Raw genomic sequence first — 24,370 nt, forward strand, 5'->3', positions numbered from 1 at the left:
ACGCAGAAACCCCGTCCGGTCCTACACAGGGGGTCCTCCCACTCATCAAGGTCACTGGGGGTCATGAGTAAAACCAGAGGTAGAGGTTGGAGCAGTGGGCTCGTGAGGCCTGAGCTTCGGGCGGCAGATAATGGCGGTGGTCACATGTCAAATGGTTACAGATCTCTGAACTTTTAAGCGTGCCGCTTAAAAGTAGTTAACATGGCTGGACGCCGGTGGCTCACGCCTGTCATCCTAGCTACTCAGGAGGCTGAGATCTGAGGATCACGGCTCAAAGCCAGCCCAAGCAGGAAAGTCCAAGAGACTCTGATCTCCAATAAACCACTCAGAAAACCAGAAGTGCCGCTGTGGTTCAAGTGGTAGAGCGCTAGCCTTGAGCTGAAGAGCTGAGGGACAGTGCCCAGGCCCAGAGTTCAAGCCCCAGGACCGACAAGACAAACAAACAAAATAGTTAACATGGTCATTTTTATATATGGGTACAATTTTTTTTAATGGATTTAAAAAATCAGAAATGCCCCCTGGGCCTGTGTTCTCGGCGGGGATGCTGTCAGGAGAGCTTGGGCGTGGAGCCGCTGGGCTGAGCATGGGTCTCTGCAGACCAGCCCCGATCTATTGGAACAAGATGGCGGGCATTGTGCCACAGGTGTCTTCCAGGCTTCACGCCTCTCCTGCCTCTCCATCTGCCGGCCCTCCCCCCGCCAGCCCCCACCCCCTAGGGCCAGCGGGGGGCCTCTCCAGAGGACGCAGGGAGCAGCAGCCTGCTCAGGACAATGTGCGACGCCGCGGCCCATCGGGCCAGGGGTTGATTGATTGACTGCCTCACCACCACCGCATTTATAAGGTTCTGCTGAGATTGAACTTGTCCGGTGCCATACCACGGTCAGTATCCACTTGACCTGTCTGTAGCCTCTGTCCGGGGCCAGCAGTCTCTGTCACCGGAGCTGTACGAAGGTGGTCTTTCGTGACCGGCTCCTCTCCCTCTGCACCACGTCTTCGGCCATCAGATGAAGATGCCCGATCTTGTTTGTTGCTGGCTGACAGGTGTTCCGTCAGTCGCTGCCCTCAAGCTGCTGCGGGAAGTGTCCGGGGCACGCTTCTGTCGCCGCTTTTGTGGACGGATGCGTGCGTTTCTTTCAGTCAGGCCCCTCGGGGTGGAATCTCTAGGTCGTTTGGTGAACTCTGAGTCAGACTCCGTTGGGACTGTTGTTCAGAGACCGGCGCGCTTTCCGTGCCCGCCAGCCAGGACCGGCCGAGGGCTCCGGTCCCACCACAGTCTCACGGTCCTGGCTCCTGTCTGTCCGGTGCGTTCCCAGTGTTCACGCCTCTTTCATTTCCAATGGGTGTGTGCACGCGCCTGTGTGCGGTGCTTGCCCGTGTTTACAGGTGTGGCATGGCGTGTTCTCCGGGATAGCTGGCGCAGCCGAGACCACTCACGGTTTAAAAAAAAAAAAAAAAAGAAGCCTGGCGCTGGTGGCTCATGCCTGTAATCCTAGCTACTCAGGAGGCTGAGATCTGAGGATCGCGGTTCAAAGCCAGCCCGGGCAAGAGAGACCATGAGACTCCTATCTCCAATAAACCACCAGAAAACTGGAAGTGGCACTGTAGCTCAAGTGGTAGAGCACTCGCCTTGAGCTGAAGAGCTGAGGGACAACGCCCAGGCCCAGAGTTCAAGCCCCACAACCGACAAAAAAAAAAAAAAAAAAAGATAGCCAGGTGCCGGTGGCTCGCGCCTGTCATCCCGGCTCCTCAGGAGGCTGAGATCTGAGGATCGCAGTTCAAAACCAGCCTGGGCAGGAAAGTCCATGAGACTCTGATCTCCCATGAACCACCAGAAAACTGGAAGTGGCGCTGTGGCTCAAGGGGTAGAGCGCCAACCTTGAGCTGAAGAGCCGAGGGACAGCGCCCAGGCCCCGAGTTCAAGTCCCATGACCGACAAAAAAATAAAACAGATCACTTAGGCTGCAGCTACAGCCTGGGCTGAGGACAGGGAGAGTTCAGGGAAGTCCATCCGTGTGCGCCGTCCGGTCCACGCCCCCCGCTGGTCAGCCGCTGTGGCTGCCCTGGGGCGGGTGTCCCCCGGGGTGGGGGGGCCTTTGGCGGCCCTGGGACTCTGTGCAGTTGAGAGCCCAGCCCCCCTCAGCCGTGTGTGGACCGTGTCTGGGCAGGGAGGAGCTCAGGTCCCAGTCCACCTCCTGAGACCCCCGCTGCTCTGTGTTCTGCCTGCTCACAGCCACTGGCTGGATGAGGGGGGACTGTGAGCCCTGACCCCCCGGCTGCTCATTGCCCAGCTTACTAGTCCCCCCCCCCGCCTGTCCCCGGTGAGAGGGGCTGACCCCCCGCCTGTCCCCAGGGGGCTGACCCCCCGCCTGTCCCCGGGGCGCTGACCCCCCCCCGCCTGTCCCCAGGGGGCTGACCCCCCCGCCTGTCCCCAGTGAGAGGGGCTGACTCCCCCTCCCCGCCCCCAGGTACTGGAACTCCCTGAGCAACCTGGTGGCGTCCCTGCTGAACTCGGTGCGCTCCATCGCCTCGCTGCTGCTGCTGCTCTTCCTCTTCATCATCATCTTCTCGCTGCTGGGCATGCAGCTCTTCGGGGGCAAGTTCAACTTCGACGAGATGCAGACGCGCAGGAGCACCTTCGACAACTTCCCCCAGTCCCTCCTCACCGTCTTCCAGGTGGGGGCTCCCCCCGGGCTGGGACGCCCAGGGGGGGGGGGCGGAGGGGGGGCGATGGGGGGGCGGGGCGGGAGGGGGGACGACGGGGGGACGGCGGGGCAGGAGGGGGAGCAAGAAGGAGCCCCAGAAAGGGGAGGGGTGGGGAGTGGCATCCTTGTCCTGGGCGCGGAGCCAGCCTAGCTCACCCCCCCCACGGTCCGTGCCCAGGGGCCTCCAGCTTCAGGCCTGGGGAGGAGGGGGGGTTTCATCTTTACGATCGTCTCTTCCATTAAAATCGTAGCACTTGGGAGAGTCTAAATGTAAAATGACTTATTTAAAAAACAAATGAATAGTGTTCCAAGTGCTACCAAAACCCTAAAGATGGCACCGGATGCCCGGTGCGGCCTGCGGTTTCCCCCTACGGCTGTGAAGCCGTAAAGGCCAGCATGGGGGCGGGGACGGCCATCTTCCCGTCCCTCACCCGATCCATACGGGAGGCCACTGAGGGAGCGTCTGCCGGGGGCCGTGCATGCGGCCAAGAGATAGAGCTAGATGTGTGGGAGACCCCCGCCCCGGGAGGAGAGCCGGGGGGGGGGCGGTCCGGAGGCGCGGGACCGGGCGGGGAGTGCGGGTTCTGCTGTTGGTCTAACGCTGTGTCCCTTATTGGTGGGAATGTGTCGTTCAGATCCTGACCGGGGAGGACTGGAATTCGGTGATGTATGATGGGATCATGGCTTATGGCGGCCCCTCTTTTCCAGGGATGTTAGTCTGTATTTACTTCATCATCCTCTTCATCTGTGGAAATTGTATCCTTTGCCGCTGCCCCCCTCCCCCACCACACACACACACGTGCACACATGCTCACACACACACACACACACACACACACCTGCTTTCCCTTCAGCCCACGGTATGCCTCACCGCCGGCGTTCGGGGCCATTCCCATCTACAGCTCCCTCGTCCCCCCCCCCCGCCCCCCCCCCCCGGCCCGCCAAGCCCAGCAAGGCTGCCCTGGGTAAGAGCACAGAGCAGGCCCAGGTGGCTCCCGCCTGGGGCAGGGCTCCGAGGGCCCCCCGATGGGCTGCGGCTGTGTGTTCCCCCCAGGGCGGGAGCCCGGTTACACTCAGGTGGGTGCGTGCAGCCACCGTGAGAGCCCTCCTGGAAGGGGCCCGGCGCGCGGAGCGGCCTTCACGCAGGCCGAGCTGGGCAGGCGCCGAGCAGACCCCATGGCTCCATCCTGACGCAGCCCCAGGCCCTTGGTTCTCTGCCCCTGGCGTCCGGACACCGGGTGGCAAAGGAGGTGCCGAGACTCCGGTTAAATCCCAGCTTGTGTGGTTCAGGAAGCAGGGGGTGCTGGCGCTCACAGACCACGCTTCACCCCCTAGGGCAGCGCGTGGAACGCTCTGCTCCCACCACAAAACCCCAACTCTCCAACCACACCACGGCAACATCCGCAAAAACAACCACACCACGAGTCCCACGGCCATGTAAGCTTGCTAAAGACACTGTGACATTGCCAGGAGTGTCCGCGGGCCAACGCCACGTACGGACACGCACACGCACCAACGTCCATCACTGTGTACACACGCGCCAGCAGCCCCAAAGCCCTTTTTTTGTGCCAGGCCTGGGACTTGAACTCAAGGTCTGGTCGCTGTCCCTGAGCTTTCACCCAAGGCTGGTGCTTTGCCACTTGAGCCACAGCGCCACTTCCAGCTCTTTTTTTTTTTTTTTTGGATCGTTCAAAGGAGAGAAGAGACTCAGGGAAGTTCCTGCCCGGGCTGGCTTTGAACCATGATCCTCAGATCTCAGCCTCCTGAGTAGCTGGGATGACAGGCGTGAGCCACTGACACCAGGCCAAAGTACACACACACACTCACACACACTCACACACACACACTCACATTCACACACATTCACACTCACGCACACGCACACACACTCTCGCACACACACACTCGTGCGTGCACACTCGCGCGCACACTCACACTCGCGTACACACACGTACTCACACTCGCACACACTCGCACACACTTGCACTCACACACTCACACACACTCGCACACACACTCACACACACACAGAGGTGGTTTTTTTTATGAATCCTGAGACCCTTGTGATGTCAGGCATTTCAGGCAAGGGCTACTCAGCCTGTGGTCGAGTAACAGTGAGTGCTCTGAAGGGGGCAGTGAGTGTGACCGACTCGCACGCAGAGCCCCGCCTCCTCGCACACAGAGCCCCCCCACCTCCTCCCATGCAGAGCCCCCCCCTCCTCCTCCCGAGGTCCTGGGGGAGCTGGCTCCCTCCACCGGCTCCCAGCTTCCCTGTGTGAGAAGCGGGTGGAGTTCTGGGTGTCGGGGAGGAGGTCTGACGTGAGGCCTCCAGCTCCCTCTGCCCCGTGGGGCCTCGGTTACAGGGGGAGGGGAGCCGGGAGCACAGGGAGGCCCGCTCCAGCCAGGCCGAGCTGTCGAGCCACACCCACTTACAAAGATCTGCTCTCCCCAGCGGGCTCCATGCCGCTGGAGATGCCGCTCAGCCATGCCCCTCACGGCCAGCCGTCGCCACGAGAGATCAGGCCCGGCCCGCGAGCCAGCCTGGCCCTGGCCAGTTAACAAGCTCCAGGCGCGGAGGAGGCGGATGGGGACGGAAGGGGGGCAGGGAGGGAAAGACACGGCCTGGGACCCCCTGAAGCGAGCTCTGATGGGAAACTCCACCGTCCCCCGTCCCTTCTCCCGGGCCCATCCCACACCCCAAAACCAGAGTCGTTTTCTTTAAGAACGGACACAAACAGATATCCTACTGAACGTGTTCTTGGCCATTGCGGTGGATAACCTGGCCGACGCGGAAAGCCTGACCTCTGCCCAGAAGGAGGAGGAGGAGGAGAAAGAGAGGAAGAAGCTAGCCAGGTAACCCTCTGAGCTCACCTGCTGCTCTGAAATGCAGTCGCGCTTGGAAGGAGGCCCTCGGGAGTCCCAGGCTAGACCTGTCTTCTGAGTCCCAGGCTAGACCTGCCTCCCCAGTCACAGGCTAGACCTATCTCCCGAGTCCCAGGCTAGACCTATCTCCCGAGTCCCAGGCTAGACCTGTCTCCTGAATCCTAGGCTAGACCTGTCTCCCGAGTCCCAGGTTAGACCTGCCTCCTGAATCCCAGGTTAGGCCTGTCTCCCGAGTCCCAGGTTAGACCTGTCTCCCGAGTCCCAGGCTAGACCTGTCTCCTGAGTCCCAGGTTAGGCCTGTCTCCCAAGTCCCAGGCTAGACCTATCTCCCGAGTCCCAGGCTAGACCTGCCTCCTGAATCCCAGGTTAGGCCTGTCTCCCGAGTCCCAGGTTAGACCTGTCTCCCGAGTCCCAGGCTAGACCTGTCTCCTGAGTCCCAGGTTAGGCCTGTCTCCCGAGTCCCAGGTTAGACCTGTCTCCCGAGTCCCAGGTTAGGCCTGTCTCCCGAGTCCCAGGTTAGGCCTGTCTCCTGAGTCCCAGGTTAGGCCTGTCTCCCGAGTCCCAGGCTAGACCTGTCTCCCGAGTCCCAGGTTAGGCCTGTCTCCTGAGTCCCAGGTTAGGCCTGTCTCCTGAATCCCAGGCTAGACCTGTCTCCTGAGTCCCAGGCTAGACCTGTCTCCTGAGTCCCAGGTTAGGCCTCTCTCCCGAGTCCCGGGCGCTGTGCTGGAGTAGAGCCGCTGTGCAGTAGTCTCTGCGCAGCCTTCCATCCCCGCCCCGTCTAGGGAGCTGGGGCCTCTTTTGAGGCGGAGAGGAGGAAGGCAGCCCTCACGGGGAGTCCAGTCCGTGCTAGCTTAGAGCCGTCTCCTTCCCGCTGGCCTCGTTCTGCGTGGCGGGAAGGCCGGACTTGGCACGCCGTGCTGGCCGGCTCCTGCAGGCGCCGGTCCCAGGAGCCGTTCTCCGATCTGGGGACTGGAGAGGCTGGAAGGGATGAACTCGGCGCTGGTCACGTGCCTGGGGAGAGGGGAGGGCCAGGGGCCAGGCTGCCTCCCGCTGACTCCCGCCGACACCCCCATGCGGGGACGGCCAGGGCCCGGCTGCCCCCGCCGACACCCCCATCGCGCCAGTCAACATCCCTTCCTTTTGTGTTTTCCTCCCGCTGGCCGGCCAGGACAGCCAGCCCCGAGAAGAAACAGGAGGTGGTGGAGAAGCCGGTGGTGGAGGAGATGAAGGAGGAGAAGATGGAGCTGCGGTCCATCGCGGCTGATGGCGAGTCCCCGCCCACCACCAAGGTGCGTGGCCGCCCCTCCTTCCCTCACCATGGCTGGCGGGGTCCCTGCCACAGAAGAGGGGTCCCCCGGGCCCCACACCCGGAGAGGAAGAGGAAGGAGCCAGCACAGATACGGGCCATGGGTCTAGCGGGGGCGGGGGGAGGAGAAGGCACACTGGGGGTCCCGGCCTCTGCGCGTCCCCCAAGGCCATGCAAGGGGGAGGGGGAGGGGGGCTCGTCCCCAGGGTGGCCACGGGGACCCCCGAACTGTGGCAGGTCTCTAACGGGACTCTCCCTCCTCTGCCCCCTGCCCAGATCACCGTGGACGAGCTCCAGCCCAATGAAAATGAGGATAAGAGCTCCTACCCCAACCCAGACACCACAGGTACCAGACTCGCGGCCGACTCCGAGGCTGGGGGGGCAGGGGGGGACCGGACCCCGATCTCCACACGGAAATGACTGGCGGCCCCTTCCTCCACGCGCACGCGCACTACTGGCCACGTGGAAATGACGGTCATTCCCCGTTTCCTCTGCACACACGCGCGCTGCTGACGCTTAGCATTCCAGCTGCTAGCTAGGGGGCTCCTTCCCCCCACTTTCCCGTAATAATAATGTCAAGATCGACAGGGCCGTATCTGAGCAGCGTTTTGGATTTTTTACTCTTTCTGCGGATGACTTTTGTTATGTATTTATTATGGTCACGGTAAAGGTGGTGGACTGAGGGGTTGCGGTTGTGTAAGTCAGATAAGGAATCCATTTCTTTGTAACAGTGTCAGCTTCTGCTTTTAAATTGCTCATGGTGGGAATGTTGTAAGAGTGAATCCAGTACCGCCGGATGATCACCGGACACACACGGGCAGGGAGTGGCCGTCCGGTCCAGTAGTTTGCATGGGCCGGTCCATGGTGACTTCATGTTTGGAGCCTTTGCGCCCTCTCTTCTGGTGACACATAATAATCGTCTCTCACACGCGCGGTGCTGTGGATGCTAGAACCCCCGTGTCTCTCCGAGTCTGGGACCCCTTTTCCTCCCCCATCTCCTCCCGCTCCATGTGTTCTTTGGAAGTCGGATCTGCGTACATTTAAGGCTCGCCCCTGCGAGGTCGCAGCGTACGGGGACAGCAGACGACTTTCTGCCCCCCCAGTAGCTCCGGCGGGTCCCCTTCCGTGCGGCCCAGGCTCAGGGAGCCCCGGGCAGCGGAGGGGCAGCGGCTGGCACCGGTGGCCCACTTGTTGCTTTCCTTGTATAATGCCTTCGGGTCTCCTATCCTCAGGAAGCGCCCTGCGGATGAGACCTTCCTGTGTGTCCATGTGGCTTGAGTGGCCATTAGGAGGCCCCTTCCCACCATGCCCGTGCAAGCCTCGTGCCTGCCTCCTCCAGCCTGGAGCTGTGGCCAGCCGGGGGGGGGGGGGGGGGAAAGCCGGCACAGGCTGGGGAAGGAGGGACTGGGTCCCTCTGACATCCACCTCCCCGGGGAGGCTGTGGTGGGTGATGGGCGGCCGCACCAGGCGGCTGACAAACCAGCTGCGTTTTGAAGCAAAGCTAGGCTTTCCTCGCGACCTTGCCCCTCTGGTGGCTGGGCCCGCGGGACCGTGCGGCCTCTCTTCTCCCTGGAAGTCCCTTTGCCCACCCAGCTCACTCCCTGCTCCATACGTGTCCTGGGGCTTAGACCCGAGGGAAAGCATGAAGAAGGTGTCCAGGTTGGAACGTTGAGCCTTTCTCAGTCTTAGAAATCCTTCGAGGAAGGGTCCATCACAGAACTCTCTCGCTGTATTTTTACTCTCTAAGGAGTTGTACAACGGGGCGACAGAATTGGAAAGGGTTCCCGGGAGAGGATCTTGTCTGGGTCCCCAAATAAACCAACTAGACTCGAAGATGGGGGCGAGATCCCTTTCCCGGGATGTGGGGATTTCAGTGTTAAGACCAGGACAGATTGGGGCGAACAGAGACCCCCTGGCCACCCTCCCCGTGCTCCGCGGAGATCCGTGTCAGGCAGCGGGGGTCTCCGGCAGCCCCCGTGAGACGCACAATGCTGTCCCGCCCTGCACTGGAGAGACACGATCCGGCGCTGGCATTCCTGGGAGCGGGACCGGGGGTTGTGGGGTGGAGATGCGGGCCTCGTCTCCAGGGCTGCTTGTCTTTCCAGAAGAGGAGGAGGAAGAGCCGGAGATGCCGGTGGGGCCCCGCCCCCGGCCCCTCTCCGAGCTGCACCTGAAGGAGAAGGCCGTGCCCATGCCGGAAGCCAGCGCCTTCTTCATCTTCAGCCCCAACAACAGGTGCGTGGGGACGCGGGGGAGGCGGACCCCTGCCCCCCCTCCCGCCGCCAGCCGGCCAATCGGGGCCTCTCCTCCAGCTTGTGTAAGCAGACGCTGAGCTAAGGGAACACACACACACACACACACACACACACACGCACACGCACACACACTCACATTCGGAACGTGTGGTCTGCATCCCGCCGCCCTTTCAGGTGTTGAACACGCAGACTATCTTTCTGTTCTTCAGGATCCACCGAGTCTGTTTCGCGTAACAAAATGCAGAGCCGCACGGCGTCTCCCGTCTTCTGCCATGGACGGCCCTTTTAGGGGTGCCGCTCCCGGGGTGCGGGGGGCGCACGCTGGTCTCCATCTCCTCCTCTCCCCCTCCTCCCTGCAGGTTCCGTCTCCAGTGCCACCGCGTGGTGAACGACACCATCTTCACCAACCTGATCCTCTTCTTTATCCTGCTCAGCAGCATCTCCCTGGCCGCCGAAGACCCCGTGCAGCACACCTCCTTCAGGAACCACGTAGGCCTGCCCCACCCCGCCCCCACTTTCTGTCCCCTGTACCCCCTTGTCCCGGGAGCAGGCCCGTGGCTTCTGTGGCCGCGGTCTGGACGCGGGGTCTGCGCCTCATTGTCAGATGCACAACGAGCATTCCTTTAAGACGGGGCTCGGAGCAGGACTTAGTGAGAGAGCCCCACCCCCACCCCGGCGTCTCTGCCCAGAAGACTGGCTTCCCGCCTGCTCCCAGAGCCCTCCGGCCGGGATGGGAGCGTTGGCAAATGTGACAGTGATCAATCAGGCTGGCCCCCGATGAGAGCCAGCCACGGCCCGGTACAGCCGTTCAAGCCAGTCATCCTCGCTATCTGAGAGGCAGACACCAGAAGATCCTGGTTCAGGGCCGGCCTGGGCAGAGTCTTCCCCCTCAACCGAGAGGCTGGGTGCCGCAGCATGCCCGATCAAATACAAGGATCCCAGGCCAGGCCCAGAACGAGACAGCCTTGCAAATCACCAGGGTCAAAAGGACTGGAGGTGTGGCTCAGGTGGCAGAGCGCCGGCCTCGTGCACACAAGGCCCTGCACTCAAAGTTAAAACAAGCCTCTGCCGCCTTCCGTAGCACCAGTCCAAACCAGGCCCCATCGCGACCCTAGTGAACACCTCAAAGGATAGAGTCAGAACGGCTGTGTCTCCAAGCCTCACACGCACTCACATACAATGCACTTGTGTGCACACACATGCACACACACACACACGTGTGCACACACACCCATGCTCAGGGCCTGGGCCCGCTGGAGCTAGACTCTGAGATGAGCCCTTGAGCCCAGCCAGCGTGTGAAGAGGATGAAACCCTCAGCCGGGCTCGGCCTGCGCTGGCCTGGGGAGCCTTCCTGCCCAGACCTGGAACGAAAGTCCGCACCCAGGGAAGCAACTGGCCGGTCATACCCCCCCCCCGCCCCCCTCAGGGTGTCCCCATGAGGAACCAGCCGATCCTTCCCCGTCATGGGACTTGAACTCTGGGCCTGGGCGCTGTCCCTGCTCTACCACTTGAGCCACGGCGCCACTTCTGGTTTTCTGGTGGTTCATGGGAGATCAGAGTCTCGTGGACTTTGCTGCCCGGGCTGGCTTTGAACCTCGATCCTCAGATCTCAGCCTCCTGAGGAGCTGGGATGACAGGCGTGAGCCACCAGTGCCCGGCTCCTCTCCCCTTTTGACAAACATCCCCGTGGTCAAATTTGGGGGCTGGAAGGCAAACTGGGTTCACGGGGAGAGCCGCCAGCCAGGCAGACGCTGCCTGGACCCCGTTCCCGCCCGGGGAAGCTCCATCCAGCCCTCTGGCGGCTCCCTCCTGCCGGCCCCCATCCCATGCCCGCCCTGTTGCTTTTCTGTTTTGCAGATTCTGTTTTATTTTGACATTGTTTTTACTACCATTTTCACCATTGAAATTGCTCTGAAGGTAAAGCCCCGCAAACCGCCGGCCCCTCCGCACCGCGCCGGCCGGCCCGCGCCGGCCTGCTGTGCCGCTGTCCTGTCTCTAACACACCGGCTCTGTGCATCCTGGGGTCACTCTGAGCCACTAACCCCGTTCTGCTTGTCTTCCAGATCCTAGGCAATGCCGACTACGTCTTCACTAGTATCTTTACATTAGAAATTATCCTTAAGGTAACCCACCCTGAGCATGCCCCTCCGCCTCTGCTCTGCCCTCGACGCTCTAACTTCTGTTTCCCCTCGCTCTCTCTTTCTCTCTCTAACTTCTCGAGACTAAATGTGGGAGAGTTAGTACTGTCACTGTGCCCAGGCTCAGGAGCCAGACAGGACTGCCCCTTGTCCTGCTGTAGGCCAAGAGCAGGTGCGCCCCGCCCCCCCCCCCAAGCCGTGGTGACGCTCCCGGTGGCTTTCCCGTCACCGGCCGGGCTCCGCGGCCATCGGCCGTGCCCGGCTTCCAGGCTCCCCTGCGCCATTGCTGGTCAGTGCGTGGCAGAACCCTCCTTCCAACTCGATCGCTCTCCTCCCGCCCGGATGAGCTCTGTAGAGAGGGAAGAGCCCCCCCCCCCCCCCCCCCCGTGTAAAGGTGCCATGTGGCCACTGTCTCCGGGGACCGTCCGTCCCCACGCACTCCTCCGTGGCTCGCTGTGGATGTGGGGCTGAGCCGAGCTGGAGCCACACCGCTGCCATCGCAGGCAGGACGGGCAGCCAGGCTCCCACCCCGACCTCTCGGCCGATCACGCGAGATGCATCTGGCCCCTCCGTGCCCTGGGGGAAAGCTCCGTCCTGGCCCAGGAGGGAGTGGAGGAGCTCCTGCAGGGAGCCTGAGCAGCCAGGCCCCAGCCTGCTCGACGCTGGCCCTATCTGGCTCTCCAGAGCTGCCTTCATGCAGCCATGCCCAACCCAGACAGAACCCCGGCTCAGCCCCTCGGGAGAGCCAGGTCACGGTCCGCCCCCCCCCCCCCAGCCCGGGCGCCCAGGCCAGGCCGCCCAGCACCTGGGCCAACTGCTCAGAGCACGCACGTCGGGTGACGCACTGCTCACTGAGCCTACCGTGTCCGTCTCCGGGGCCCGGGCCCCCGAGGCCCTGTGATTGGGGCTGATGCGGCCCTGGGAGCTGCAGTCCCTTCCCGTCCTAGCGAAACTCGCAGCTCACGCCCGGCCCTTCGAGGGACACATGTCACTTTACCTGAGCTCTCGGTGACAGCGCTGTCCCCCAGGGGCCCGGCCGGGCCCACCCCTGGCTTCCTCGACTTACCCAGAGCTGCTTAGATCCCCTCCCCCGCCCAGGGACAGAGCGACTGTAGGCAGAGCCCATTCCTGAAGCCAGGGTTGGGAACCCGGAGCCCGCGCTGCCTGACCTGCTGCCGGCCCCTCTTCCACGGGTGCTTTTGTTTTTGTTTTTTTCTGGACTTGGACTCAGATGCACCGGAGTTCTTTTCCAGGAGGAGAAAACACGCCGAGCCACCATTCCCACCCGCCCCCAGCCTCCCCTCAGGGTGTCGATGGTGCTGGTGGCCGCGCGCGGCCCTTCCCGCCCCCTCTCTCTTCCTCTTCTGGTCTCTTCTGTGCTGGCTGTGCTGCGTGTCCACCCCCAGCCCGGTCCCCCCCACCCCGGTCTCTCTGGCGGAGTGGGCTCTGCCCGGCATTGTGCCGAGGCGCAGGTGGCCAGGACCATCCATCCTCACTAAGGCTGCAGGAGGACGCGGGAGAAGGCGGTCAGCCCTTCCAGGGGCTGGGGGCCTGAGCCTCGGCGGTCTTCCGCCCAGCCTGAGGGCCTTCAGACCACACTGGACCAAGTGGCCCCTGGAAGAGGCCCAAAGCTCCGAGCCCCACCCCCACCCCCCTCCCACCACGGTCTCTTACATAACGACCCCTGCGTCTGAGTCTCCTGCCGCCCGCTGCTGGCCGGGAAAGGTCAATGGAAAGTATGAGGCCACCAGAGCTACTTGTGCCCCCTCGCGGCACCCGGGATGCTCTGATTCCCAGGAGAGGAGGCCCTCCCGCCGTCCCGTCCACAGCCTTCCTCTGTCTGCTGCCTCGTGGCCCGTGGATTTTTTTTTAACAGCCTCACCCTGGCTATCCGCAGGGTCCAATCCACTCAGCGGGGGGGGGGGGGGGGGGAATGTAGGAGAGAGAGAGAGAGAAAGCTCCCTCCCCACCCGTCCGTGCCCGTGCTCTTGCTCCTGAGGTTTTTGGGGTATCGGGGAAGCAGAAGAGGCCCCTGCCCCTCACGTAGGAAGAACCCCGCATTCGACCCAAGCCCCGGCCACAGGGCCGGCGCCGCGGGCGTGGGTTCTGTCTCCCACACGCTCTCGGGTGCCTTCAACCCAACGGAGCAGCCTCGGTTTCCCCAATGAGGCTCCGGGAAGAGCAGCTCCCAGCAGGGGTGGGATTTGAACCGGGGGTGGGGGGGGAATGGAGGGAGGTCAGCAGAGCTCCAGAGCCTGTGTCCCCCGTCCCATCCATACCACCCTTCCCTCCACACCCAAGGGACGTGGGCAAGAGCTGAGCCTAAACCCTCCCTCCGGGGGTGGACGTTAAGTCCTGGGCAGACAAAGGCAGGTGGTCACCTTTCTAGGCCGGTCTCCTTGCCAGCCAGCTGGGTGGGAGGGAAGGAGGACGTGAGGAGGGGAAATCCAGCCCAAATAGCTCGGCAAAGAGCCCTGACGTGGCTGGCACCATCTTGGAAGGGGCTCGCCTTAAAGGGCTTTGAAGGCAGGCACGAAACCCGCATGGTCTGACAGGTGGAGCCCCCTGGACACCCCAAGCTGTGGGGAGTCCGGCACGGTTGAATGGCTGCATGCGGAGCTCTCTTCTTGGCACCCTGTCCCTCCCAGCCTTCCTGGCCCTCTCGGGCAGAGCTTGGGGCCTGTCTGGATGCCGCGGGGAGACGGGCAGGGTGGAGGGGGTCTCTGGGCTTGGGCCCGGGCGCTCACACACAGCTGGTTCTCCGCAGATGACCGCGTATGGGGCCTTCCTGCACAAGGGCTCTTTCTGCCGGAACTACTTCAACATCCTGGACCTGCTGGTGGTTAGCGTGTCCCTCATCTCCTTCGGCATACAGTGAGTAGAGTTGGCTCAGCTCGCGGCGGCCGGGGCGGGGGGCGGGGGGGGCGAGGAGATGTGACAAAGAAGCAGGCGTCCCTATCACGGCCATCACGGCCTGAGCTGCTCCTCAGCCACCACCCCCAGCCCACCTCCCTCTCCGTCTCCTCTCTCTTCGGTCGGTCAAAATGTGTGTTGCCGGGCGCTGGCGGCTCATGCCTGTCATCCCAGTTACTTAGGAAACTGAGATCTGAGGATCACGGTTCAAAGCCAGCCCGGGCACGAAAGTCCATGAGACTCTGATCTCCAATAAACTACCCGAAAACCAGAAGTGGCGCTGTGGCTCGAGTGGTGGAGCGCCCGCCTTGAGCTAAAGAGCTGAGGGACAGTGCCCAGGCCCAGAGTTCAAGACCCATGACTGACAAAAAAAAAAGTGTGTGTGTGTGTGTGTGTGTGTGCGTGCGTGTGCGTGTGTGTGTTGTGTGGGTGTGTGCATGGGGGGAAGGGAGGGAGGGAGGGAGGAGGGAGGGAGGGAGGGAGAGGGGAGCATGAACATGCTGCAGCTCAGGGATGGGACATTGGAAAGTTGAGACTCAGGCCCTCGTGAGACTTGCTCTGAGCCACGCCAATGGCAAAGAAAGGCAGATGTGCTGGCGGCCCGGCCCCCTTCCTGACCGGCTGGTGGCCAGCCGCGAGGATGACAGGGTGGTGACAGAGACCCCTCCCGCCGTCTCCAGCTCCACCCAGAACTATCAGCTCACAGGATCCAGCTTCCCGCCCAACTCCACCACCAAATCCCCCTTTTCCCCTGAACCAAGAATCCTTCCTCCTAGCCCAGCTTGAGTGGAGCTGTGGCTGGCAGGTAGCAGGAGCGGGGTGGGAATCCGGGGACCCTGGCTCTCCGTGTCCTTCCTGCGGCACTGGCGCCATCGCCAGAGACGCCTGCCAACTTGCTTATCGGCGTCTGGCCCCTGACCCGCACGTAGGCTGGGGAGCCAACCGCGGCCACCTCGGCCCCTCCGCCCGGGGCCGCCGTCCCAGCCTGCTCAGGGTCCCCGAGGAGGACCAGCACGCTCCGGGCTCCTGCAGCGGGAGACAGAAGTAAAAACACCCCGAGGCCGACCCCATTTTCTTCTGAGCATCCATCATCCCCTCCTCCTCCCCCCGCAGGTCGAGTGCCATCAACGTGGTGAAAATCCTGAGGGTCCTGCGAGTCCTCAGGCCCCTGAGGGCCATCAACAGGGCCAAAGGACTCAAGGTGAGCTGGTGGGGGCACCAGGGAGCGGGAGGGGGGCTCCACGCACAAAAGCTTCCCGTTGGGGGTTCCGCTGAGGACAGGGAGACACTCGAATGGAAAGATGGCGGCCGGGCCAGCCAGGTGCCTGCCAGGCTGGCGCCGAGTCCCGTCCCACTGGGAGTCTCACTCTGTGCCGAACGGACTTTCAAACCCTGAAGCCCCAAGAAAACTTCCCACATGGGAGGCCCTCGCCGCGAGGGCTGGGCCCCCAGCCACCCCACACCCCTGCTTCCCAGTGCTCTGGGCTCCCCACGGGACAACTGTCTGCCGTGTCTCTTCAGCCCCGTTTCTCCTGATCTCCCCGACGTGTCTGCGCTACCTCCTCCACGAGCTCGGGCTGCCCTCCTGCCCTGTCCCCGGCCCTCCGGCCCCTGCAGCACGTGGCTCAGTGTGTGTGTGTCCCTCTGTCCCCTGCAGCACGTGGTCCAGTGCGTGTTCGTGGCCATCAGGACCATCGGCAACATCGTGATTGTCACCACGCTGCTGCAGTTCATGTTCGCCTGCATCGGGGTCCAGCTCTTCAAGGTAAGGTCTCCACGGGGCTTGGTCTGCCCCCACCTCACCCCACCGCCCCCCGGGAAAGGGACACGGCAGCCGCCCAGGCAGCACGTGGGGCGAGTGACCGCAGGCCCCGGCCCTGGGAAGGCCGAGGCGGGTGGAGGCTTTGCTCCGTCCTCTCAGCCGGGCCTGCCCGCCGTGGACGGCTTCCTTCCCGTGGGGGTGAGCCTGTCTCCCCTTCCCGTGGGGGTGAGCCTGTCTCCCCTTCCCGTGGGGGTGAGCCTGTCTTTCCTTCCCGTGGGGGTGAGCCTGTCTCCCCTTCATATGTGGGCTCTCTCAGGCCTTTTCATCCCGAAGCCTGCCCTGCCCCCCCCCCCGTCCTCTGGATCCACCCATTTTGGGGCGTCTCTAACCAACCCCGCTGTTCCTCCGCCTTCCAGGGAAAGCTCTACACCTGCTCAGACAGCTCCAAGCAGACCGAGGCCGAGTGCAAGTGAGTGTGCATGAGCGTGCCGCCGGGGTCCAGACGGGCGGCCGGGGAGGGCGGGGGCTGGTGGCCAGCTCGCGGCGCGCGGTCAGAGCTGTGGACGCGGTACTGCTTCCGACCGTGCCGCCCCCCCCCCCCGCCCCGCGGCGTGCGTGGCCCCGGCCTCGCCAGTCCACCCCCCCCAGCGCTCCCCAAGTCCCCACGCAGTACGCCACACAGGGGGACCCCGACACTAACACCCAGTCTGCTGCCATGGCAGGGGCAACTACATCACCTACAAAGATGGGGAGGTGGACCACCCCATCATCCAGCCCCGCAGCTGGGAAAACAGCAAGTTCGACTTTGACAACGTTCTCACCGCCATGATGGCCCTCTTCACCGTCTCCACCTTCGAGGGGTGGCCAGAGTGAGTACCGGGGCCGCCGCCCACTGCCCGGCGTCGGATGTCCCCAACCCTGCCCACCACCCTCCCAGAGGGGCGCCCTGCCTGCCCCCGCCCGGCCCCGCCAGGGCGGCCTTCCCGTACCCGTGGTAACGACTCTTCTAGGAGATCAGAACGCGCGTGTGTGCTGAGATCAAACCCAGGGCCTTGCGTGCGTTCGCTCGGCCAGCCCCCTACCACGGAGCCACACCGCGGCCTAAGACGTGAACGCGTTGGAAACTTCAACCCAACACGAGCAATGTCTGCTCCCTTTCCCAACCCCCGCACGGCCTCCCGAGCCAGGGGTCTGCGCGTCGCCCACGGGCTGACGGAGGATGGGAACTCAGGGGCGCAGGGCAGAGCCCAGGCTTGAGTGGGGATCAGACACACGCAAACCCCTTGAGCAGAGCGCCGTGCGCGGTGCATGGGCCGCGGTGGCGACACGGGCAGCCACGCTCACACCGATACTTATTGTTTTAGTCTAAACGGATGGATATTTCCTGTCGGACGTAGCCCATGTCTGGTCTGACCTCCACCTCCTCATTCCCGCCCGCTCCCCGCACAGCCGCTGTTTCAATATTTACCCGAGTGTCTGTGTGTGAAGGGGAAGCAGCGGTGCGTGTGACCTTTCAACGGCTCCCCCGGCTCCCGGCACCTTTGTACGCATTACATCAGCGGCCTGGAGGGCCAGGAGCTCTTGTCCCGTTTCACAGAGCGAGAGTCTGTGTCCCAAAGAGCCTGAGTGATTTGTCCAAGGCCGGGACTTGAACCCGGACGCTCCCCTGACCCCAGGCCGCCCCAAGGACCGACGCCGTCTCCTCCCGCAGGCTGCTGTACCGCTCCATCGACTCCCACACCGAGGACAAGGGCCCCATCTACAACTACCGCGTGGAGATCTCCATCTTCTTCATCATCTACATCATCATCATCGCCTTCTTCATGATGAACATCTTCGTGGGTTTCGTTATCGTCACCTTCCAGGAGCAAGGCGAGCAAGAGTATAAGAACTGCGAGCTGGACAAGAACCAGGTGACTCTCGGGGAAGGAGGGGGGCGGGAGACGGTGGGGGGGGGGTCTTTGCACGGGGGGAGTCCCGGCATGGGGGTCCCTGCATGGGGGGGGTCCAGGCATGGGGGGGGGTCCCTGCACGGGGGGGTCCCGGCATGGGAGGGGTCCCGGCATGGGGGGGGGTCCCGGCATGCGGGGGGTCCCGGCACGGGGGGGGGGTCCCGGCATGGGGGGGTCCCTGCCCGGGGGGGTCCCGGCATGGGGGGGGTCCCGGCATGGGGGGGTCCCAGCATGGGGGGGTCCCGGCACGGGGGGGGGGTCCCGGCTCTGCCTGTCACCCGCCCCCTGACCCCTCCCCTCTGTGGCCCCACCAGCGACAGTGCGTGGAGTACGCGCTCAAGGCCCGGCCCCTGCGGCGCTACATCCCCAAGAACCAGCACCAGTACAAGGTGTGGTACGTGGTGAACTCCACCTACTTCGAGTACCTGATGTTCGTCCTCATCCTGCTCAACACCATCTGCCTGGCCATGCAGGTCAGTCCCGGGCCAGGGGAGGGGGGGAGGGGGGAGAGAGGAGCCGGGGATCCTGCCTGCCCTCCCCCCCCCGCCCCCCCGCCTCTCCCTCACCGCCCCTCCCTTCTCTCCGCTCAGCACTACGGCCAGAGCTGCCTGTTCAAATCCGCCATGAACATCCTCAACATGCTGTTCACCGGCCTCTTCACTGTGGAGATGATCCTGAAGCTCATCGCCTTCAAACCCAAGGTAGACCTCTGAGGACAGACCGGGGGCGGGGGGAGGGGGAGGGGCTGGGGGCAGGAGGGCACACCTGGCCAAGAGGGGGACAGGCCCCAACTCCTTGACACAGAGCCCAGCCAGGGTTCCCCAGCCCCCCCGGGAAGTGGAGGCCCCACCAGGCCGAGCCCCAGCCCTTCCCCTCCCGTTTCCCACAGACTGGCAAGCCAAACCTCTGCGCGCCGGCCCCGCACGCACACAGGGCTCTGCTCCACCCCTTCCATCCTCTGGCCGTGTGGGTCAGCTACGGGGGGGGGGGGGGGGGGTCTGCGAATGGGTCTCACGGCGCCACAGCTCACGGGCCATTCTCCAGCGGGTCCCCAGGTCAGGTGCCCTGTAGGGAAACGAGCTTTCGAGGCGAAGAAGATAGGACAGACTGGGAGCCGGAGGCGGGGCTCGAGCAATAGAGTGCTGAGTTCGAATCCCAGTGCTGACCAGAAAGAAAAGCTGTACAGACGGTCTTGTCACCGTTCTTGCTCTTCCTCTCTGTCAAATCTCTGGCTAATTTTCAGAGAACGAGACACCTCCACCGACATCATGTTGGTCGGGTGATGTAAAAAATACCCCTTCCAAGGTCAGCCCCCTGCCCGGGGTCTGCGGTCTCCCAATGGAGAGGAGATGGTCGGACGGCGCTGGGGGCCTCCGGCCATCGCTATGGCGACGCGGCTGGGCAGGGCGGGGAGCGCGGGGTGTGGGGGAGGGGGTGCCGGCCGGCATGGCTTTCTCCAGGTGTCGTGAGGCATGCGGTTTGACTATTTCCACGCCTTGAGTCGCCCGGCAGTGGACTCAGAGGTGTTCCTGGCTGCGGCCGCCCGCGGAGCCTGCCTGCGGTGGCGTTCGGACTCGGCTCATGAGCTCGGGTGATGGCTTGGCAGCCGGCTCCCAGCAGCTGCGGCTACGGGTCAGTCGCCAGACTGTGGCGCGCTTCCTGCCTTCTTCCGTGGCTGGCTTCCCAGCCGGGGACAAACGCGGGAGACTCTTCCCAGAGGAGGGGCAGGGCCGCGCCGGACGGCTGGAGGTACTCATACCCTGAGGGCAGAGGGTGAGTTTGTGTCTCTGGCCAGAGCCTGAGAAGGGGATGGAGGCCAGCCGGGCCCGGCCTGTCGCTGAGCTACATTCGTGCTGGAGGGATAGAGTGCAGGAAGGGAGCTCAGATTTTCCAGACAAAAAAAAAGAAACAAACCAGAAACCACTTCAGGCTCTGCTGGAGGCTGCCCAGCAGCTTCATACCTCCCCGTGAGTGACGATTCCGGGCCGGGCTTTAGGCTGGCACGCGTGTTGGTGTATGGCACGGGTGCGTTTGTACTTTTAAGCGGTTGCTGTCCTCTCCCCCCCCCCCGCCCTGCCCCAAAGAAGGAAGTGGAAGATGGATGTTACTACGCGGCTTCTTATGACTACCATAAAATGCCAGAAGCAACGAACTGACGACGAGGAAAAGGTTCCCATTTTCTGGAGGTTCTCGGGCTGGCGGCCTGCGTTAGCTGGGCTCAAGGGGGCAGGGCAACCTGGGCCTCTCCCGGGCGTCCTTCCTCGGGGCTCAGGTCCTCCCGTCAGGCCCCAGCACCACGTCCTTGGGGACCTAAGCAAGCCCGAGGCCTTCTCCTTCCCTAGAGAAAGGGAGGTGGACCCTCGGAGGAGCCCTGAGCCTCCCGGGCTGCGGTCATGCTGGACCACGGCCATCAGGGCAAAAGAGGTTTCGTTGGAATCGTCAGAAAGTGACTGAAAACCGGATTGTCCTCCCGGGATGAGCTGAAGTCTATCAGCGAAGAGGGAAAAGAATTAGACGCCTTTACAAATAAGCCGTAGGGGGGGAAACGTCCGGCAGTCAAGGATAAATCAATCCCATGGAAACCAGCTGAGATTTTTTTTTTTCAAAGACAAAGTTGTAAAAGATCTTTACGGAGAGGGACCGAAGCAAGGCAAATAAAGTGGAGGCATTTGTGGGCTGGAGAACTCGGTCTTACTGAGATGCCACCGATGGTGACCAGTCCACGCAGCCAGCACCACCGGACTGACCCGGCACCGGAACTCCTCCCAGGAGGGCTGGGAGCTGAGGGCCCGGGACGCCGCCTGTGTGGACGGTCCTGACCTCACCGTGGAGGGGACGCAGTGCCCAGGGAGGGAGACACGGAGAGTCCGCTCTCAACAAAGGCGTGGGTCCCAGAGAGGCGACAGCGTCATCCCAGAGAGATGACATCCCAGAGAGAAAGATGGCAGCCCTGGGATTGACCAGGGAAGATGGATCGGCAAGAACCAAGAAGAGACTTGTGGATCCGTGCCGGCCAGCCGGTGCCGGCCAGCCGTGGGGCTGTGGAGGGGCCGGGGGGGGGGGGGGGAAGAGGCAGGGCCTGCCAGCAACCTTTCCAGCTTCTGGACACTTAAGACGAGCCGGTGCTCCGTGTCTCTGACTCACTCCCCCGAGGGGAAGAGATTCACCCTGGTCCCCCGCAGCTCTCGGGATCAAAGCCTCCGCTTCAGCTCCCCTCCCCTGGCCCCCCCCCAGAGGAGGCCCAGAGGACAGTGGGAGGAAGAGGAGACTCTCTGGCTTCTGGAACCGTCTGCAGCCTCGGGGCTCACTTTCATGTGGCCAGACAAATGAAGACCCCAGGGTATTCCAAGGCCGAGGATACATGGAAGTTTCTGGATGGGCCTGTCTCAAAGTGTCCCACGCAGGCCGTCGATGCCAGCGGCCTCGCGAGGCCCCGGAGACCACTTAAAATGCTCCGAGGAAGCCATGTTTTAAAGTTAATGGCCATTGGCCCTTCGGTGGCCACGGGCATCGATGCGCGGGCAGCACAGCCCTGGCTCCGCTTCCTTCCCAGGACGCAGCTGCGTCTGCCGTCCTCCCTCTGTCCGTCCTGGCACTGTCCACGCAGCTGCTCACCACGCCAGATGGTCTCGCCCATCCTCCCCGCCCTCTCCCAGTCTGGCCATCTTCTGCCAGACTTCGAGTGACACACAGCAGAATCCCTGTGAGAGCCAGGCGCCCCCTCATGGCCAGTCCCAGCATGCCTTGCAGCAGAGGGCAGCCTGGCCAGCCCCCCCCACGGCCAGTCCCAGCATGCCTTGCAGCAGAGGGCAGCCTGGCCGCCGTACCCCCCCCCCATGGCCAGTCCTAGCATGCCTTGCAGCAGAGGGCAGCCTGGCCACCGTACCCCCCCCACGGCCAGTCCCAGCATGCCTTGCAGCAGAGGACAGCCTGGCCAGCCCCCCCCACGGCCAGTCCCAGCATGCCTTGCAGCAGAGGGCAGCCTGGCCAGCCCCCCCCCACGGCCAGTCCCAGCATGCCTTGCAGCAGAGGGCAGCCTGGCTGCCGTACCCCCCCCCATGGCCAGTCCCAGCATGCCTTGCAGCAGAGGGCAGCCTGGCCGCCGTACCCCCCCCACAGCCAGTCCCAGCATGCCTTGCAGCAGAGGGCAGCTTGGCCGCCGTATTGCCAGGCCTCACTGGACTGCAGCTCAGCCTCTCGCCGTGGGCACTCATTCCATCTCCAGGGCCTAGACATTCCTCCTGTTTCCAGATTCCTTGCACGCGTGCACAGCAGTGTTGGTGCGAGATTCCTTGTGCGCATGCATGCGCGGTGTTGGTGGCAGTAGACTAACGTCCACCCCACCAGGAGCCCAAGGCCTGTCACCCCCAGTGTGTGGGCAGCGTGCCTGGCTCCGGGAACCCGGGGCTGAAGGCAACGCCAGCACAGAGACTCCGTCTGCCTGGGCCGGTTTTTCCAAGAGCCAACATCTCTAACTTGGACCCGTTCTTTGGCCCTGAAGGTGCCTCAGTTTACCAAGCTGGGAAACCTTCTGCCTCACCAGCATTCACATCCCAGCTGAAAAGAAGTCCCCCGTGAACAGCTTGAGCTGGGCACGGTGACACACACACACGCTCACACACACACACACGCACACACCTGTGATCTTGGCACCTGGGGAGGCTGAGGCAGGGAGGATCTGGAGCAGAGGCCAGCCTCAGCCGCACGGCAAGATCCTATCTCAGAAATCTAAAGATAAACAGTGAGCCTTAGCGGGCCCTGGCCGCCCGTCATCTTCTTCCTTAGAGGAGAGCGGGCGGGGAATGCTGGCCCCCTCTGCAGCCCTCCCTTCCCCTCCCAAGACCCCCGGCCTCCCTCGGCCTCTCCCTCATCCCACCATCTCCTGCCTACCCTGGGCTGTCCCGGCCCCTCTGTGAAGAGCTCCTGGCGCCGCGCCATGGTTCCGAGAAGGTGCCATTTTCACGGGCTCTCAGGGCAGGAGGGTTAGGGGGACTCCAGTGCTTAAGGAGGAAGAACAGGGAAGCCCAGGAGAGTCAGGAGGAAGAGGCACCCATCTGAATGAAGACAGATGTCGGGCTGAGAAAGAGCCAGAAAAGGAGCATGTTGGGCAGAAGAAGCCCATGCCCTGGGGTAGAGGCCAGGCCAGCACACACAGCCCCCGGGGCCGTGTGAGGGGCGTAGAGAGCCCCGGGAGACGGGACGCCGGCCAGCGATGGATGACCACATGTTCCTGTTTAGAACCAGAGCACGGAGCTGGGGGGGGGGGGTAAAATTCGGAGGCACCGCAGACCACGGAGGTGGCGAGGGAAGGGGGTCTGTGCATGGCGAGTTTAGGGGTGAGGATGAGGAATCGAGGGGTGCTGAACGGCCCCCTGGCTTGTCCCCGCGGGGTGGGGGGTAGCTGACCTGGAACTAATGACGGGCAGGAGATCTGGAGACACAGTAGGTTCGTACAAGTCACCGGCGGTGACGACCTGGAATTCAGACAGGGAGCCTGGGCTGCAGGTCTATTTTAGGAGTCCGCCGAGCCAGACTTTTTCCTAAAGTGGAAACTCGAAGCCAGCCCACCAGAGCCGCCTCACCCCGGGAGACGAGGAGACGGAAGCCAGGGAAACGGACGAGACTCGGGAGCGAAGGGACGTGGACGGGACTGGAGAGGAGGGTGAAGAGCCCGAGGCCCGTCACAGATGAACGAGGGGGTGAGGCCACAGCCCGCACGCGCCCTGCTGGGGTCTGGGATGTGCGGTTCCTGCGTCCTTCATCAACGCCGTATCTTCTGCAAGACACACACGGGCATGAGTGACCCTACCCCACAACGACCTGAAAAATTCTCCTTCAAAGACCTCAGGATCCGCCGGGCACCCGTGGCTCACACCTATAATCCACGCTACTCAGGAGGCTGAGATCTGAGGATCCTGGTTCAAAGCCAGCCCAGGCGGGAAAGTCTGTGAGACTCTTATCTCCTATCAGTCACAGAAAAAGCCAGAAGTGGCGCTGTGGCTCAAGCGGTAGAGCGCTAGCCTTGAATGAAAGGCGCTCAGGGACAGCGCCCGGGCCGAAAGTGCAAGCCCCAGGACCAGCAAGGAAAAAAACAAACAAACTCAGAACCTCTCTAAACACTGAATGAATCCAGGCGCCGGTGGCTCACGCCTGCCATCCCAGCTGCTCAGGAGGCTGAGATCTGAGGATCAAAGTTCGAAGCCAGCCCAGGCAGAAAAGTCCATGAGACTTTTAGTCTCCAAAAAGCTGGAAGCGGAGCTGTGGCTCCGGTGGTAGAGTGTTAGCCTTGCGTGAAAGAGCTCAGGGACAGCGCCCAGGCCTTGAGTTCAAGCCCCAGTACCAACACAAAAAAGCAAAAGCAAAAGCAAACTTCGTATGAAGCGTTCACATCATTTGAGGCTCTGGTAGCAGGGACCAAAGCCTGACTGTGACAAGTAACGTATAATATGCCCCCGCTT

General features: G+C 63.0%; 1 protein-coding gene across 1 annotated transcript in view; it reads left to right on the plus strand.

The window, feature by feature from the left end:
• LOC122100097 (voltage-dependent L-type calcium channel subunit alpha-1C) overlaps nt 1-24,370 on the plus strand; it is a 220,025-nt gene that overhangs the window by 188,971 nt on the left and 6,684 nt on the right. Inside the window, exons 12-27 of the mRNA XM_042670495.1 lie at nt 2,466-2,673; nt 3,338-3,458; nt 5,441-5,555; nt 6,754-6,874; nt 7,168-7,237; nt 8,997-9,126; nt 9,506-9,635; nt 11,211-11,270; nt 14,053-14,159; nt 15,312-15,399; nt 15,856-15,963; nt 16,377-16,429; nt 16,683-16,829; nt 17,672-17,873; nt 18,227-18,385; nt 18,503-18,613. Of these exons, the coding sequence (XP_042526429.1) occupies nt 2,466-2,673; nt 3,338-3,458; nt 5,441-5,555; nt 6,754-6,874; nt 7,168-7,237; nt 8,997-9,126; nt 9,506-9,635; nt 11,211-11,270; nt 14,053-14,159; nt 15,312-15,399; nt 15,856-15,963; nt 16,377-16,429; nt 16,683-16,829; nt 17,672-17,873; nt 18,227-18,385; nt 18,503-18,613 (1,930 nt within the window). The remainder of the gene's footprint in view (nt 1-2,465; nt 2,674-3,337; nt 3,459-5,440; nt 5,556-6,753; nt 6,875-7,167; nt 7,238-8,996; nt 9,127-9,505; nt 9,636-11,210; nt 11,271-14,052; nt 14,160-15,311; nt 15,400-15,855; nt 15,964-16,376; nt 16,430-16,682; nt 16,830-17,671; nt 17,874-18,226; nt 18,386-18,502; nt 18,614-24,370) is intronic.

The sequence above is a fragment of the Dipodomys spectabilis genome, unplaced genomic scaffold (assembly GCF_019054845.1).
Source record: "Dipodomys spectabilis isolate Male_0828 unplaced genomic scaffold, ASM1905484v1 ptg000563l, whole genome shotgun sequence".
NCBI lineage: Eukaryota > Metazoa > Chordata > Mammalia > Rodentia > Heteromyidae > Dipodomys > Dipodomys spectabilis.